Below are 15,690 nucleotides of genomic sequence, written 5' to 3' on the forward strand. Positions count from 1 at the left end.
CATCCAGGGGCTGGGATGTGTAATCACAGGATGGCTCGGGTTGGAAGGGACCTTAAAGATCATCTCATCCCAACCCTTGCCATGGACAGGGACACCTTTCCCTAGACCAGGCTGATGAAAGCCCCATCCAGCCTGTCCTGGAACAAAATTTGGTAACTGACTTTGAAAATTTTGATGTAAATACTTATATTCATTACCCATATCTAAACAATAGCGATCTCCCTTTGTACACTGGACCTCTCTACGGAAAATTTTCTTGGGATCTGGGAGTTATTTACCTTATTGATGGGCCCCTTTTTCCTTTTACCTGTTTACCGTGATTGCACTTAAAAGTGAGTTTAGTTCATACCTTGCTCCTGTGAGTGAACAGCCATGGGGTGACTCCTCTGGCTCTGAGGGCAGTGCACGGGCCTGGCTTCCAACTCTTTGCGAAGGTGCCTTGAGTTCAGGAATGGACGTCAACTTGTACTGTGGGAGTTGTTTTTTTCGGTCTCTCTTTTTCCTTCTGTTCCAGATATTTTATTCATAGTGACGTTGATTCCTTTCCTTAGGATCCCTGGCAGCAGATCACAGGGAGCCGCCACACAACCATCAAACTGCGAATCTGTTGTCGCCTTTGGTGGCTCTGCCCCATGGGGAGACCCGTGCAGGGGACAACTCTGGAGAGAGCAGTGACCAGGCCAGCTGCAACAGCCAGGTATCACCAGCTCTGGGAACAGTCTGAGAGGTGTTTTTCTCTGAGTTCAGGGTGTCTTTTGGCTTTTAGTCCCTCTATCAGTGACTCTGATGCTCTGCTCTGTCCCCAGTGCAGCGCAGCCATTCCGCTCTATGGAGGCTCCGGCACGTTCTGCCGCCTCAGCCTGGCCCTGGCGCAGCAGTGCCTGAGGGGAGAGGAGCTGCGGGCTCGACACCAGGCCACCCTCCTCCAGCTCCGCAAAAAGGCTCTGAGGGAGAAGGCCAGGGCCGAGCTGGCCTGGTTGGGCCACCAGAGATGGTGAGGGGGCACAATGGGCAGGACACCAAACCTGCCATGGCGGGGACAGGGCCCTCAGCGCCACAGACCTGCCAGGCCTGGACTGCTCTTCTTCTTTTTCTTCCTTTTAGGGAAAGAGAACAAATATAAAACCCTTCTCTCAGAAAGCAAGTGTAGGTATAACAGGAGAAGAGGAGAGGAGTCTGCGTGGTTTTAGTCTCTCCAGAGCAGAGCTGAGCTTCCAACTGCAGCCTCCTTTGGGGTGGTGTGAGGCGCCAACTGGGCTGAGGAGCCCTCAGGGACTGTGAGGGGGAGCCCTCAGTGCTGACTGAGATGAGGAACCCTCAGGGACGGTGAGGGGTGTCTCTCAGTGCTGATTGGGATGAGAAGCCCTCAGGGATGGTGAAGGGTGTCCCTCAGCACTGACTGAGATGAGGAACCCTCAGGAGACGGTGAGGAGTGTCCCTCAGCACTGACTGGGATGAGGAACCCTCGGGGATGGTGAGGGGTGTCCCTCAGCACTGACTGAGATGAGGAACCCTCGGGGACGTTGAGGGGTGTCCCTCAGTGCCAACTGGGATGAGGAGCCCTCGGGGATGTTGAGGGCTGTCCCTCAACACTGACTGAGATGAGGAGCCCTCAGGGACTTGAGGGGTGTCCTTCAGCACTGACTGGGATGAGGAGCCACTGGGGATGGTGAGGGGTGTCTCTCAGTGCTGATTGGGATGAGGAGCCCTCAGGGACGGTGAGGGGTGTCCCTCAGCGCCGACTGGGATGAGGAGCCCTCAGGGACGTTGAGGGGTGTCCTTCAGCGCCGACTGGGATGAGGAGCCCTCAGGGACGTTGAGGGGTGTCCCTCAGCGCCGACTGGGATGAGGAACCCTCAGGGATAATGAGGGGGTTCCTTCAGTGCTGACTGAGCTGATGGACCCTCAGGGATAATGAGGGGTGCAGTGTGAGCACTCCCAGTCCACCGTGTCCCTCACCAGTGCTGTGCATTGAGTACTCAGGGGACTCCATCTGCCTTGGGACAGGTCCAGGCACCACAGCCCCAAGGCTGGGAGATGTCCTCTCAATCTTGAAGAACTTTCTGCAGAGCCCTCCATAGCTACTGCTGGTTTCAGAGGAGCTCTTCTCCCACCTCTGGTATTGTTTTCCGAAGGGCAGTAAATTCAAGGCATTTAATTATCTGATTGTGATTCTCATCTTTCTCTGATCTCCAGTGTTCTGGAAAACCTGCAGGATAGTCATGGAGCCTCTGCCATGGCAGCAAAGCAGTGTAAAATCCTCATGGAGCTGAAACAGGAGCAGGTAATGCTGCAGTGAGAGGAGCTGGGCTTCATCTCATAACTAGTGGGAAGATGCAGCACAGGGAATTGCTGGAGCAAGTGGGGTTTGCTTTTAAAAAAAAAAAAGTCACTTTGTATGTGTTATTCTGCTTGTTTCCTACATTCAGTGAGGTGTTTTTTGTGCCAAAGTCAGCAGTCTGTAAATCTTGGATAAAAGAAAACATCTTTTTATATCTTGTTTTCTGCTACTTCGCTGTTATTGTGGATTTTTCTATTTATGCTATAACAAACAGGTCATGTAATATAGGTTTTCACTGATTTATGCAGATTTATGCTTCTGATGTTGAAATACATTAATTTAATCTGACAGCTAATTTTATAGTCTCAGTTATTCTGCTATGCGGGGTTCATAATTACACTTGGTAGTCAGAAAGTGTGTCCTGCTCCTTATGTAGTACAAGCCTGTTCCTTTCCTTAAAGGGATTCCTAATGCAAACCACAAGCATCCTGTAGTTTTGAATGATCTGAAGATAATTAATTTTTAAAGGTCTCACCTCTTGACTCCCCATTGAAATATCCCCTTATCTGTCATTACTTTTCACAGGTAAACCCCCCCCTTAAGCCCCCAGTGAAAAATAAAACTGCAAAATTTTTTACAAAAAAAGGAGACAAACCTGCATATTGATTTTTCGGGGTGTTTTGTGAGTAGTATGTTAAGAAACTTTATACGTATTTTTAAGTAGGTCTTGTGCTCTTATGCTCCTTTCCTTTTCTGCTTTGCGTAGGCAGAAATCCAGCACCTACAAAACATCTACAGGGCAGCCCATCAAGAAAGAAAGCTTTTGTTAAAGCAGCAAAGAGAAATCTTAATGATGCAGCATTCAACAGCACAACTCCAGGAAAAGCTGCACAGTTTGTCTGGGAAGCAAGAGGTTGTGAAGTCACAGTCACTGGATGTCCCGGTGGGTTTTTGGGTGGATCAGAGCTGAAGCCAGAGCTGATCTTACAGGTAAAACCTTCTGTTACCTTTTCTTTTTAGGTTGTGAGGAACCCAGCAACTGAAGAAGCAATAAAGCTGAAGAAAATGAAGCTTATTTCTGGCCCAAAGTCCTACTCCTCTTCAGCAGAGTCTGCAGCCCTCCCAGAAAGGCCTGAGCTGTCAGGGAGTAAAGAGAGTTGTCTCCAGCTAAAGCATAAACAGAAGAAACACAAGGGGTAAGTAAAACCCTTTCTCAGTGATAGCTGAAGATAAGAAACAATCCAGTGGAGCAGACTGAGACAGTTATGTCCTAGATAATTGTGTGAGCTTCAAATACCCCAAAGAGGGGAGTTTTTATAATGATAATTTTGAAAACCTTTATGATCAAGCAGGTGATGCATAAAGATCACTGCTTGTCATTCTGACCGACCTAGTGTCCCAAATGGTGAGTTCCTCAGGGCACTTTTAATGATGCCACATAGCTACTAATAATAGTTCACGTTTTCATCATGGCTTTTAACAGCAAACTCAAACCTCTTTGCAACTGTATATTAATTAGACTTCAAAATACCCACACGGAATGAGTAGAAATGTATTGATTTAATTGGTGAAATTCTCTCCTTTGTCATCCTCCCTGTGTATCACTTAACCCCTCAGAGCAGGTTTGTGTTTCACTGAGGATTTAACCACAGAAGGATTTTGTAATACCCAGGGCTAAATTTCATGCTTAAATTAAAGCATAAAGGTGTCATGTAAAATGCTCACAGTGAGAAGTAATTTCAGAGTTTAGGCAGAGAAATCACCACCTTCCTGTTTCCCAAGAGTTGTATCCCCAACATCCCTGTCTGCTTCCCTCTGGGATGGAGGAATGAGAACCCAACAGCATCCACACAGCTCAGAACTAAACCTATTTTGGTTCAGGAAGAAAATGTTAAAGAAAAATACATATCTCTATGAATTAAAACCCCTTTTCATTCAGTGTACCCAGAGCTTTAGCAGAATGGTGAGTCAGGTTTGTGCATTTACTTAAGTCCCCACAGGGAAAGGCTTTCAAATAAATCCCTGCATGGAACTGATCTATAATTCATGGTGTTATTGATTACAAGTCAGAGGAATCTTTAAAAGGTTTCTTGGCTGTGCTTTCACTTCTTATTACTGACAAGCCTGCTCATAGGAGAACAGTGAATATTGGTGTAAATCCAGAGCAGCCAGGGCCTGCTGGAACTCAAATGCACCCAAATTCAGGCTGATTGTCCACAGATCTCTGTCCTGTGTAAGAGTGCAGAGTGGGAATTCTGCTATTTATCCACCAGCATGGGTATGTTCATATTTTATACTGATCAGGAAGGTAGTTAATAGGCAGGGCTGTAAAGGGATGGAAAGGATGGGGAAATGCTTTGAAAACTGAAACCAAACTGAAATAATAAATCACCAACATGCAGAAAAAACTGCTGGTTTGGGGTTTTGCTAATGGATGTTAAATACTAGAAACAAATGATAAACGTGTAATTCTTATAAATAGACAAACTTTTAACTAAGAATTAGAGATATATGTCCTTACACATTAGTGGTGTTGAATACTACATAGGCCTCCTTTTTCACCTTAAAAAATAAACAGGAATTTACTTTCTGGATATTCATCTTGTTAATATCTTCAAGAACATATTTACCTTTTTTAAACTGGTATTAAAGTAAAAACAAGTCAAAAAACCCAGCAAAACCAAACCAAAAAAACCCAGATGCATTTTTTTGTTTGTTTTTTTCTGGACAGAATAACTTACTCAGCTGTTAATTATAGAACTAAGGGAAAAGCCTGTGAGTGTGAGTCATGTTGCCTTGTGCTTTTGCAGTAAGGAAACTGTTTAGAAAGTTCAAAGTCACCATCAAAATCAGTATCTGATGTCCCAAATGTCCATAAAGCTATGTTTGAAGTAGAAAATTTAATGAGAATTGTTGAAATCTGATATGCTATTTGGAAACAGAGGAGGCAGACAGGTCCAGAGTTTGACCCTGGTTTTGCTTTTTGAGTTCTAATGTTGTTTTTTTTTTTCAGTCTCCTCTTGTTCCTGTCTATGAAGGTTTGAAATCTGACTGTATAAAATACAATATCAAGTGAGAGGGAGGGGATTGGAGAAATAAATACACTATTCAGAGTGTTTCTGGCTTTACTAATTTGCTGGTTTAGAAACACTCTGGAGATACTATCAAGCACTACCAGAAGCATTTAATTTGTACCTTTGACTTCATATGGATTTGCCATGACTAACTTGGAAACACAAACCCCACTCCCAATCATTAATCCTTTGTCCAACTGTTTACAGCTTTTCTACTGAGAACAAGGGAACACTGGGACACCACCAGAAGCAGGCAGAGGAGTCCCCAGGTTTGGAGCAGTCCCTTGGTGTGGAAATGTCTGGAATGGTGGCCAGGAGAGTGTGTGGTGCTGCTGGTGAAACCACAGGCTCAGTCTTTAACCATAAAGACTGCAAAAACACAGGTACCCAGCACAGAATTCTGCAGCAAACCATGTCTGTGACCACTGACTCATCTTAGGGCAAAAGTTGAAGTCTCAGCTGCTCTTTGGAGCAGTTCAAATGATCTTTCAGAAGAGGACTTTGAGCTAATTAGCCCCTGAGAGAGAACTTGGGAAGTTGAGATGTTCCTTGGTTGCCTCTAGTGTGAGTTTTGGTGCCAGGATCTGCTTGGGCTTAGCAAGAATGAGTAGGAAAGGTGCAAGTTGCTTTGTTGAGGCAGCAGCTGTGCACAGATGAAGAAAGAAAGGGTAGAAACTTCTGGAATTTGGCTTTCCAGTTGCTGCCATGAAACTGGATGATACTTAAAGTGATGATTGATAAAGTCACTGGTCCTTTCAGCTGCTGATGGTGTGACTAGAAATGTGTAGGGCAATGGTTACTCAAATTATAGATGACTTGAAATAAGACTGAGCTAAACAAAAAGCCAAAGGAAAGTTATTAATATGAAAAAGTAGCACCAGAAACATGGTAATTTAATGTTGTATCTTTCAGAACTCATTGCTCAGGATAATGTTTTATTACCTCTGGAACATGTAAATTCAGCTAAAATGGATGAACCCATATCTACACCAATCACGAGAGAAGGCAGGAAGTGTCCACTTCAGGTAAGGATGCCTCTGGAATTCCACTAATGCCTAAAGAAATGGTGCCCTGGGTTATATTTGCCTTATGGCAGGACCAGCCCAAGACTCATTTGGCAGTTATGACATTAAGTAAGAATCAGTCTGATGTGTTGGTTACATTCACTTCAACTAAACACTAAATTTTGATCTGGGCTGGTTCACCAGTTTTCCCACCCCTTCCATGTTCTCTGTGCTCTTAAGTGGTGACAATGGGTTTAACCCATCTCCTGTGGGTAAGTGCTGTGCTGCTCCAGGGGAAACTAAACCTGTTCCTAGAGCACTAAACTATTTCCCAGAGCATCTGCAGAGACCAGTCCCTTCCCTATTTCCCACCTCACTGATACAGCCCCAACATGGATATAAGTGCTCAGGAGTCCCTATGTCCTTATATATCTTAGGGATAACATGTAAATTTAATCTGATCTCAACTATTCTTTCTGCCAGCAAAGATATTTCCCTTAAGATATTAACTGTGTCTCTTAAATATTTACATTCTAGGAGCCTGTGCTGGAGGAAAAGGCACTTTTTTCAAAGCCAAAGGTGGATCCTAAAGGCAATGAAGATATTAGTCCATGTGGCAGCAAGTTCACAGTGAAAAGCTTGGGGATGCTTTCTACCTGGTGTAACTTGTGCATGGTTCAGGCAGAGAATACTCCTGAAAAAACAGGTAAATCATATTTAATGCTATTATGTCCAATCTGTTTCAACCACTTCACTCAAACTTCAATCCAGACAGAAAGAGAGACAGTCTTCTCATTTATTACCAAAGTGTCTTGCTCACTATATCCAATATATAAATCAGTGCTGGGCAAGATGGGGGGGATCTCTCCAAGGTTTATTAGGAGATATGATTACACTGCTTCCTCAGAACAAAATTATAACTTATTCTGATTGTATCATTAACAATTTAGCCTCTTTTGAGGCTTTTTTTTCAGTAATTTAGGGGTGTTCTTTTTAAAAGAACATAGATCAGTTGAAGATAGACTTTGACAGGACACGCTGGAGTTATTTTTGTTTCCAGGTTTTATCCTCAGTTCATATTTCTTACTCCTCAGTAGGACATATAAAAAAATAAAACTGTCTGTTTATATATGAGTCAGTTATATCATTTGCATAGTTCTGGGTATGCATAATCTCTGTATTATAAATATTTACATATTGTGGCACTATTTTGTATTTGTGTCATTTTTCTAATGAACCATCTTTCTGCATTTAATCCTGGATACCATAGTGAGGGAGACTATAGATTTGTGGATCCCAAGTGATCTATCAGCAACCTCTTCTAGAAAATACCTTTTAATGAAATGCTGATTTAAAAAAAATTCTTTTAAATGTTCCAGTTAAAGAAGTGGAAGTGCCTGTTTCTTCTGAGATCCATCAGCTGGATGACAGTCAGTGTTTGAAGCATTTGGACCGTGTTTCTCATGAAGCTTCTGATGAAGAACTAAATTTAAAAGCGTTTTCTGAAGGATTTGCTTCCACTGAATCATCATCCAAGTCAAACAACTTCTTTTTGAAATGTGAAAGTGCCAAATCAGCCTCTTCACCCCCAGAATTTCAGAGGGTGTCTGCAGTTCGGATTGACATCTCGGAAAGCTCCATTTCAGATTCAGAATTAGAGCTGAAACATGGAGAGGGCACAGCTGTCAGTGTCCCAGAAGAGTTTGTCCATCACAGTGGTGATGTGTTTCCTGATCTTTCAAAAGAGGTGCCAATAGCAATAAGTAATGGAAAGGAAACATCACTTACTGATGAACATGAACTGCCTGAAGATGACAGCGCTGAGATTTCATCACACTCCCAGAAATACCCTGGAGATGTGTTGGATCGTGGCTGCACTGATCATCTGCTTTCTTTCATTCCAGCAGACAAAGCAAATGCCTCCAAAACCAAGCCAGCACGTTCCTCCCAGTCTGATAACCCTGAGGAGAGAATGGATGAGCCACATCTGGGTGCCTCTGGAAGCTCCAGTAGAAACAAATCCTGTCCTCAGGAGGTCACAAAACAGGGTAATGATGCATCTGCCAGTTCTTCATGCAGTGATGATATTTACTCACCTAAGATCTATGAACAGCAGAAACCTAATTCTACGACTAACAGAGTGTTAGGGGAAATTAACTGTTCATTTGTGAATCAGAATAGAAACCTCATGGGTTTTCCACCAACAGTTTCTTTGAAACATCGAAATTTAGTTACTGACCAGCTTGGGAACACTGTTTCTTTTCTGCCTGACAGAGATTTTGCAAATAACAAATTGCTAACAAGTCTGTCTCCCCAGAGGGGACTCTTTTCTTCTGCCTCCTCAAAAAAGCAATTGTTTCAGGCTGAGAACTGCTCTTCCAAAGGAGAAGATGATGCAACCTCTATTAGTGATAAGGGTCTCTCTCCAACTGCTGAGGATGCCTTGTCGGAAATCCTCTCTCCCGTGGATGAAGTATTGTCCTATGGAAGTGCTGACTTGCCATCCTCTAACAAAAAGGATTTGTCATTTCCAAGTGAAGATCTTCGTCCTCGCTCTTTAGGTGCAGGTGCAACGAAAAATGATGATCCTACCTCCAGCACAGATGATTTCCCATCCCCACCAGAACAAATGACAGGCTCAGAGGCCGGTCAGGGTATGGATGAAGATATATCACTGACAATGGATGCATTACCCCCATTACCTGATAACATCATGCCTCAAGAATTTCCCCTGCTCAGTCAAGAGACAATTGATGCTTTTTCAACTCAGGCTGGTTGTCTCTCAGAACAATCTTCACTTCAAGCCATTTCCAGCTCAAAGGAGGACTTATCAGAACACCAACAAGGAGAACACGAGGCACCTTTGCAGCATTTGGAGCTCCAGCCTGTGTCAAACTCTGTTTCTTCTGGCCAGGCCAGTAAAAGTCCTGACTTATTAATGAAACAATGTACAACACACTTCATGCTGCCCAGCACTGAGGGGGACAGTGATGACCCATTGCTATCATTTGAAATTGGGGACAGAGTGCTGGTAAAGCAGAGCCAGCCTGGAACCCTGATGTTCAAAGGACAGACTCATTTTGCCAGTGGCCACTGGGCTGGTGTTGCACTGGACAAAGCTGAAGGTGACAGTGCTGGAACTTACCAAGGGGTGAAGTATTTTGAGTGTGTCTTTGTCAGGCCTGAGGAGATCTCACTCCTGTTGGGGGATAATAAAAAGACTTCCAGTTCCACTGGGGATGAAGACTCTGACTCCTGTGATGATGAACCCTTCAAAGGGGACTGCAGATATTCTGGAGGTGATGAGCAGAGAGTGGGGTTTACAGAGGAGAAAGCAGAAGACACAAAAAGTGCAGGAGGTTCAGAAGTAAAAGAAAGCCAGCCCAGGTTACACTCTGCCTTGCTGTCTAGAAAAGATCAAAAGTTTCCACATTGCAACCAGTATAAGTGTACAGAATTTCTCTGTCAAAGGAACTTAATGTGCTTGGGATCAGATAAGGAAAAAACAGAACTGGCACAAATAAGACAAAGGATAATTGCAGCTGTGCTTCCAATGAAAAGCAAGACCAATAACACAGATGAGGTAAACACAAGCAAAAATATTTGTTGCTTGGTAGAGGATCAGAAAAGAATTAAACTTGCTGATGATGTTGCAAGTGAACTCGGTAAAAAACTTCTGTTTGACGTTTTAATTGCATTTTCTGAAACAGCTCAACACAAATATAAAAGTGCCTTTGAAAAGGACATGATGAATTACAGCAAAGGCCTAAGGCAAGGAGACAATCAGAAACTGTTTCTCCTCAAAGAAAATTCAGCTGCTGTCTTATCTGAACCATCAGCAAAGGTTTCTGATGTTTTCCTGGGTGATTTTGATACGCTTTGTATTCATGGTTGTCACACAGTAGCAGAAAGAATTGTAACTAAATTTATAGATGATGCAGTTAAAGCATATAAGAAGATTAAAAGAAAACATGGATCAAAAGCAGATAAGATACTTCATTTATCTTCAGAGACTTCTCCAACCACTCTGCCAGTAAGTACAGTGGGAGAGTTTTTATTTAAAGCGTTGGACCTGAAGCTGGGTCTATACAGGCAAGAATTTGTGTGGCCCAGTTTTTCATCATTCATGAAAATTACATTGTGTCAACCTTAGGAACCAGGTTTCTGCCTTAATCTGACCCATTCCTCATTTAAGGAATTATCCCACGGCCAGTTGGATAGCATGTGTATGAGGGGAAAGGATGAGCTGAGCATGGGGATAAGAGCTACAGATAGTCCAAACAAAGCAAATGGGAACTTCCCTGTTGGAATTTGTCACTTGTCAAAACTGATAAATCTGCACAAACTTGATTTTGATTCATTTCAGAGCAAACCTGGGCACTTGTCAGCTCTGCCTAAGTCCTTTGCAGCTCCTGGCTGTGAGAAAACTGCTTTGGGGGGAGAGCAGTCCACCTTTAGAACAAAAATGTTTCAAAATGTCAAATTTTCATGGAACTTCAGATTTGGAATTCTTCCTAATTCTGAATTTTGCCCAATGCAGTTAAAATAGGTATTTTTTAAATGATGTATCACTAAGGCTTTCTATGAGACCATGAGTAAGAAGACGGTTTTAAAAGTAACCTTAATTAGTTGCTAATAATCTCAATACCTCTAAAAATTGTGGGAAAACATAGAGTATATCATCTGGTGCCTTTTTTTTTTTTCCTCTCTCCTGAAGTTCCTCAATAAAATCCTTGATGCTGGTGTTTTTGGAAGCTCTGAAGACTTTGTTCAGCCTAATTCTGACCAACATATGCTGGTGAGACAAAGACAAAAGCAATACTTGTACAAATTAGATCAGTGGCACTCAGCTCCTTGGAAGAAAACTGTGGAAGTTCCTCTTGTGATACCACATTACAGTTCTTACGTTAGAAACTTGTCTGGATGTGCTGTAGAAGAATTATGGACCCCAGAAAACATAAATTCAAATTTCAGGAGCATCAGTGTGCCAAAGCTCTCTGAATGTAACGATTTCCCAGGGAATGATTTGGAAGCAGAAAGCAAGAGGATGTATAATCAGGTATTTTTAAAGCACCACCTGTTAATTAACATTTCTGGTGTTTTGTAAGCTGACTCAGATAATATTTAATATTAATCTGACTGCTAACACAAAGTGTAGCTAAAGGAACACTGGAAGGTACTGCAAAGTAAAGCTGGTGATCTACTGCAAAATAATTCCAGTAGAATAGAGGTTCTTGCTGTGAATCAAGGCTTTTGCCAGAGTTCTTCAGACTTGAGACCCTGGACACCTGACACCAGCTGTAGGAACCTCAGTGATGCAGGTGCTGTCAGGAAATCCTGCCCTAAGATTCAAACCTCTCCTGTCACCCTCCAAAATCCTTCAGAAGTGCTGAGAAAGTGTTTGAAAGGGCATCGGTGAGAGGTTCAGTTGTGTCAGTGCTGTGGTTTTGTTGTTCCAGGTTATATTTGATTTGACCCGGGAGTTGTTACGTGCAGAATATCAAGTGACTGCAAATCCAAACACTTTCCCGTGGATGAAAATAAACGTGGGATCTCGCTGTTCCAGGAGAACAGATGTCAGTGATGTCAAGGTACGTTCTGGGAATGTGAAGTACAGTAACAAGAGTCAGTGAAGAGAGCAGGTGTTGCAATGGCAATGAGAAATGGGAAATTTGGGAGGGTTATGGCAGTGGAACTGATTGGGGAAGAAAACAGCATTGCCCTGAAATGCCTGAATAAATACAGACTGAGCTGATCAGTCAAAAGATTCCAAATGTATGGAGCTCTGTAGAGGAATGAGCCTAAATCATCCTAATTATGACTACTTTAGATTTAACTTTAAAAGTAATATTATGACTAAAATGTGTTGATTGGCCAATATTGATCAGTTCTTAAACTTGGGGAGTTTTCTGGCCTCAAAGCTGAATCTTCAGTGCCTGTCACTGATCTACAACATTCACAGTGCCACAGTTCCTATGAGGCAAATCCTTTCCAGCCTTTTTTTCTTTTGTAGACGTTTGTTCAGGGTGAAATTATTAAAATAATGAACCTGGAAAAGAATGACTTAGAAATGAAAAGAAAATTCCTAAATATGACCAAGTATGGAAACTGTAAGAGAGACAGACTGGACCTTATTCTGGTAAGCAGACTTCCAAATTAGAAAGTCTTGTGCTTTTGTGAGAATCATATTTTCTTAATTACTTCAGAACTTCAAGTTATTGCTTTTCTTTTCAGCACACTTGCAATAATAAATCTAGTATTTCCCGTTCTGGTGAGTAGTTTAATATAGCAATATATAAAAAATATTTTATTATATGTCTTATATACATATATAAAGCTGTTGGATTGGGTACAGTGTTTCAGTACCTTTCAGAACCAACCATATTCCTCCTCTTGAGCTTATTCTTGTTATATTTTAGATTCAGGAGCTCCGTAAAGAAGAGTCTCAGTGGACTTATTATGGTGATGATGAATTAACAGTGAAGATGAGGATGACTGAAGGCATATTTAATAGCTTGATCCTTGATACAATCAGAGTTCTTAATAAGATTTATCTGAGAAAAGCCTGTGATTAGAAGTTTTTCCTCATGGGCCCTAATGGAGGAATTTTAATCTCTGATTTTTTCCTTTATTTTTCAGTCAAGAAATGAGTGATTTAAGAACTTTAGCTCTGAATTTGTACCCAATACCAGTGTGGCCTTGGCCTAATTTGTACATTCATATTTATGAAAGGATCAAGGAGAGACTTATGCAGACAGAAAAATATTACACAGAATATTCTCCTTGTGTTCTGTGCTTTGGGAAGGCTCATTAAGATCAACGGTCTTCTTAGATGTCACACAGATTCCAAAGGGGGGAAATTTTATTCTTTTTTTATTATTATTTAAGACTGCACTTTATCTGCTCTGAAGAGCACAATGTGTTTTTAAAATTGTATACAAGTCTCTACAAACAGGTTTCAGAACCAATTTGTGTGCAAATGATCTTACTTTTGTTATCATGCTCAGGTTGTGAACGATGACAGGTGAATCATGCTTTGAAAATTGTGTTCAGAAAATCCTTGGTGACTGTCTGAAGAATGTAAATGTGCAGATGGAGTTAAATCTCCCAGATCCTGAGTTGCTGTGGGCCTCTGTAGTTTGGAATAAACTCCTCTAACTGGAACAAGTCTAAAACTTTTCCTGATGGGTGCAACAGATTTAAAAGTGTGCATTACTATTTTTTTTTTAATACACTGTGGAACTGGTTAAAAATAGCCTGCAGAAGGCTTTAGAGATGTGGATAAGGAATGGCAGGACCCAGAGCCAGATACTCAGTTTAAATGTCTATAATGTTATGTAAATGAGACAAATACTGATGTAATGCACTTTAAATGGGAGACTTTTCTATCAGTAACTTGAGTGTCTGTCAGTTAAATATGTGCATGTGATTTGGGTTATTTATCACATGAGTCTGTTGCATTCTTACAACATCTCAACATAGGGTGCTGAGGATGTACTTTAACTGGCAAAACAGAGGAAATCAATAATCCTTTTGTAATGGCAAAATGGGAAAAACCAAGATTTTAACAAGGAACTAAAAGCATTCCCTGAGCATGGTAATTGGTTCACTCTGTAAATTGCTGTCCCACCTATTTTGCCTTAGTTGTTTTCATGCTCAGTTGTTTCATATTGTATTCTTTCCTGAATAAACAAAATAAACCACATGTAAAACATTATTTGTTCTGAAATCAATTGGAATGGCAGATTATATCACAGGCTGCTATTCTCAGCAGTGACTGGGAGTACTTTTGTTTTGCAGACAGTTCCTGAGGACATTAAACCCTCCCCTGCTTGTTGCCATATGAACAGAAATAAAAAGGCAACTTCTGCCCTGAGCTTATTAACTGTTGATCTAATCCTAGGAACTATTTTCATGTCCCTAGTGGTACATTTTCTTAAGTCTCTGACTTTTATCCTCATTGATCAGTTAATCCAGATAAGTTATTTGTTTTCTTATTGTCAGTTTATAGTAGAATTTAACTCAATTTTTTTCTCCTGGACTTGCAGATTGTGGGATACAATGACAAATCTATATATTGAAGTGCTCTGGTTTTTCAGTTTATTGTCACTCTGCTTTTACAGCAGCAGCAGGATCCTTGTGTTAAAAATATCACTTATATAAGAAATAATAGTTGAAGGACTCGTTTGATTTCAGACTGGTGCCTTATGTTCCACCTGAGGCTGATAACCATCATATTTGCAATTAGGTTTGTGAGTGAAACTTGAACCCTCACAAGATGCTCTGCAGGGAAGGACACAGCCATAAAGTAACTCCTGATGAGAATAAAAAGTGCATACACAGAACATGTCAGACATGTTTAATATCCCCCACCATTCTGTGCTCAAAACCTGAGATTCTGGCACCCAGATATATTGACCTGTTCACTCAGTGGCAAGACTTCAATATCAAGATTACTCTCCTTCAAGGTCTAATATTTTGTTTGCCTTGGGTTTGATCAATATTAACCTCCTGGGTCAATAAATCTTGATAGTAGCCTCAAGAGGAGTCATTATCTTTCATAGAAAATGATTATTTCTCAGTTAAACCCTACATTTAATTTTCCTGTAATCCATCTCTTTCATCTTTATACATTTAACAATTCTTCTGAATAAAATGTGCTCTAAAATATCTTTGGCACTGTAGATTTTTAAAATCCTAATTAGCAGCTGCCACAGGATTTTTCAATTCTTTGAAGCTGTTGGACTCTGCTCTTGTACCCATCTATTTTGTTGCTTGTTGTACCCAGGAAAAAGAGACAGAAAACCCCAAAGCTGGGATGTGATATAAGAAATCATTTAGCCTGTAGTGGGGGATATGGATCAAAAGAAATGTGACTGAACCACTTCAGATATTAATGGTCAAAAAAAGAGATGATCAGGAAAAGAAAAGGCAGAAGGGGAGAATCTGTTACTCAAGTCTCAGAGAAATTTTACTGTAATTAAATTTCCACCCTTGTATTGTCTGTGGGTTACTGACCAGAAACAATGATAAATTAAATTATAACCTCTGGATTTACACTGGTGGGCCTGAAGTAAGAATTTAGGCCCGTTTGTTTCCTACTTGTTCTTCAAGGATTAAAAGAAGTGCTTTTGAGTAACAGAAGCAAGAATTATATTTTCAGACACCTCAGTCTTTAATTATCTAAGTTTTAAACTCCTCTGAAATTGTCCTCTGGGGGTGTTGTTGGTTTTCTGCCTCCCATTAATGTAATGAAAGTTCTTAAGCCTGTATTTAGAAATGAAAGGAGATGTCCATACCGTGGCCAGAGCTATAAAAGGTGCTAAAATCC

At 41.3% G+C, this 15,690-nt stretch overlaps 3 protein-coding genes across 4 annotated transcripts in view; 2 read left to right on the plus strand and 1 right to left on the minus strand.

Moving 5' to 3' along the window:
- GPSM1 (G protein signaling modulator 1) overlaps positions 1 to 590 on the minus strand; it is a 110,116-nt gene extending 109,526 nt beyond the window's left edge. Inside the window, exon 1 of the mRNA XM_027687392.1 lies at positions 350 to 590. The gene's annotated coding sequence lies outside the window, so the exon portion shown is untranslated. The remainder of the gene's footprint in view (positions 1 to 349) is intronic.
- Positions 1 to 8,017, plus strand: part of CCDC187 (coiled-coil domain containing 187) — a 30,556-nt gene extending 22,539 nt beyond the window's left edge. Inside the window, exons 15-23 of the mRNA XM_027687933.1 lie at positions 552 to 697; positions 807 to 994; positions 2,197 to 2,284; positions 3,048 to 3,224; positions 3,302 to 3,477; positions 5,563 to 5,738; positions 6,268 to 6,380; positions 6,897 to 7,145; positions 8,006 to 8,017. Of these exons, the coding sequence (XP_027543734.1) occupies positions 552 to 697; positions 807 to 994; positions 2,197 to 2,284; positions 3,048 to 3,224; positions 3,302 to 3,477; positions 5,563 to 5,738; positions 6,268 to 6,380; positions 6,897 to 7,145; positions 8,006 to 8,017 (1,325 nt within the window). The remainder of the gene's footprint in view (positions 1 to 551; positions 698 to 806; positions 995 to 2,196; positions 2,285 to 3,047; positions 3,225 to 3,301; positions 3,478 to 5,562; positions 5,739 to 6,267; positions 6,381 to 6,896; positions 7,146 to 8,005) is intronic.
- Positions 8,018 to 11,056: 3,039 nt separating this feature from the next.
- On the plus strand, positions 11,057 to 14,071 carry LOC113969554 (centrosome-associated protein 350-like). 2 transcript variants are annotated; one of them, XM_027687397.1, is made up of 4 exons: positions 11,057 to 11,418; positions 11,819 to 11,950; positions 12,373 to 12,498; positions 12,779 to 14,071. In XM_027687397.1, exons 1-4 carry the CDS (start codon positions 11,152 to 11,154, stop codon positions 12,932 to 12,934), a joined length of 681 nt encoding a protein of 226 aa, XP_027543198.1. In that variant the 5' UTR covers positions 11,057 to 11,151; the 3' UTR covers positions 12,935 to 14,071. The 2 variants fall into 2 exon arrangements, with proteins under 2 accessions (XP_027543198.1, XP_027543199.1); XM_027687398.1 differs by lacking the exon at positions 11,057 to 11,418 and having other exon boundaries at positions 11,798 to 11,950.
- Positions 14,072 to 15,690: the final 1,619 nt, after the last annotated feature.

The sequence above is a fragment of the Neopelma chrysocephalum genome, unplaced genomic scaffold, assembly GCF_003984885.1.
Source record: "Neopelma chrysocephalum unplaced genomic scaffold, ASM398488v2 Primary Assembly neopelma1_74, whole genome shotgun sequence".
NCBI lineage: Eukaryota > Metazoa > Chordata > Aves > Passeriformes > Pipridae > Neopelma > Neopelma chrysocephalum.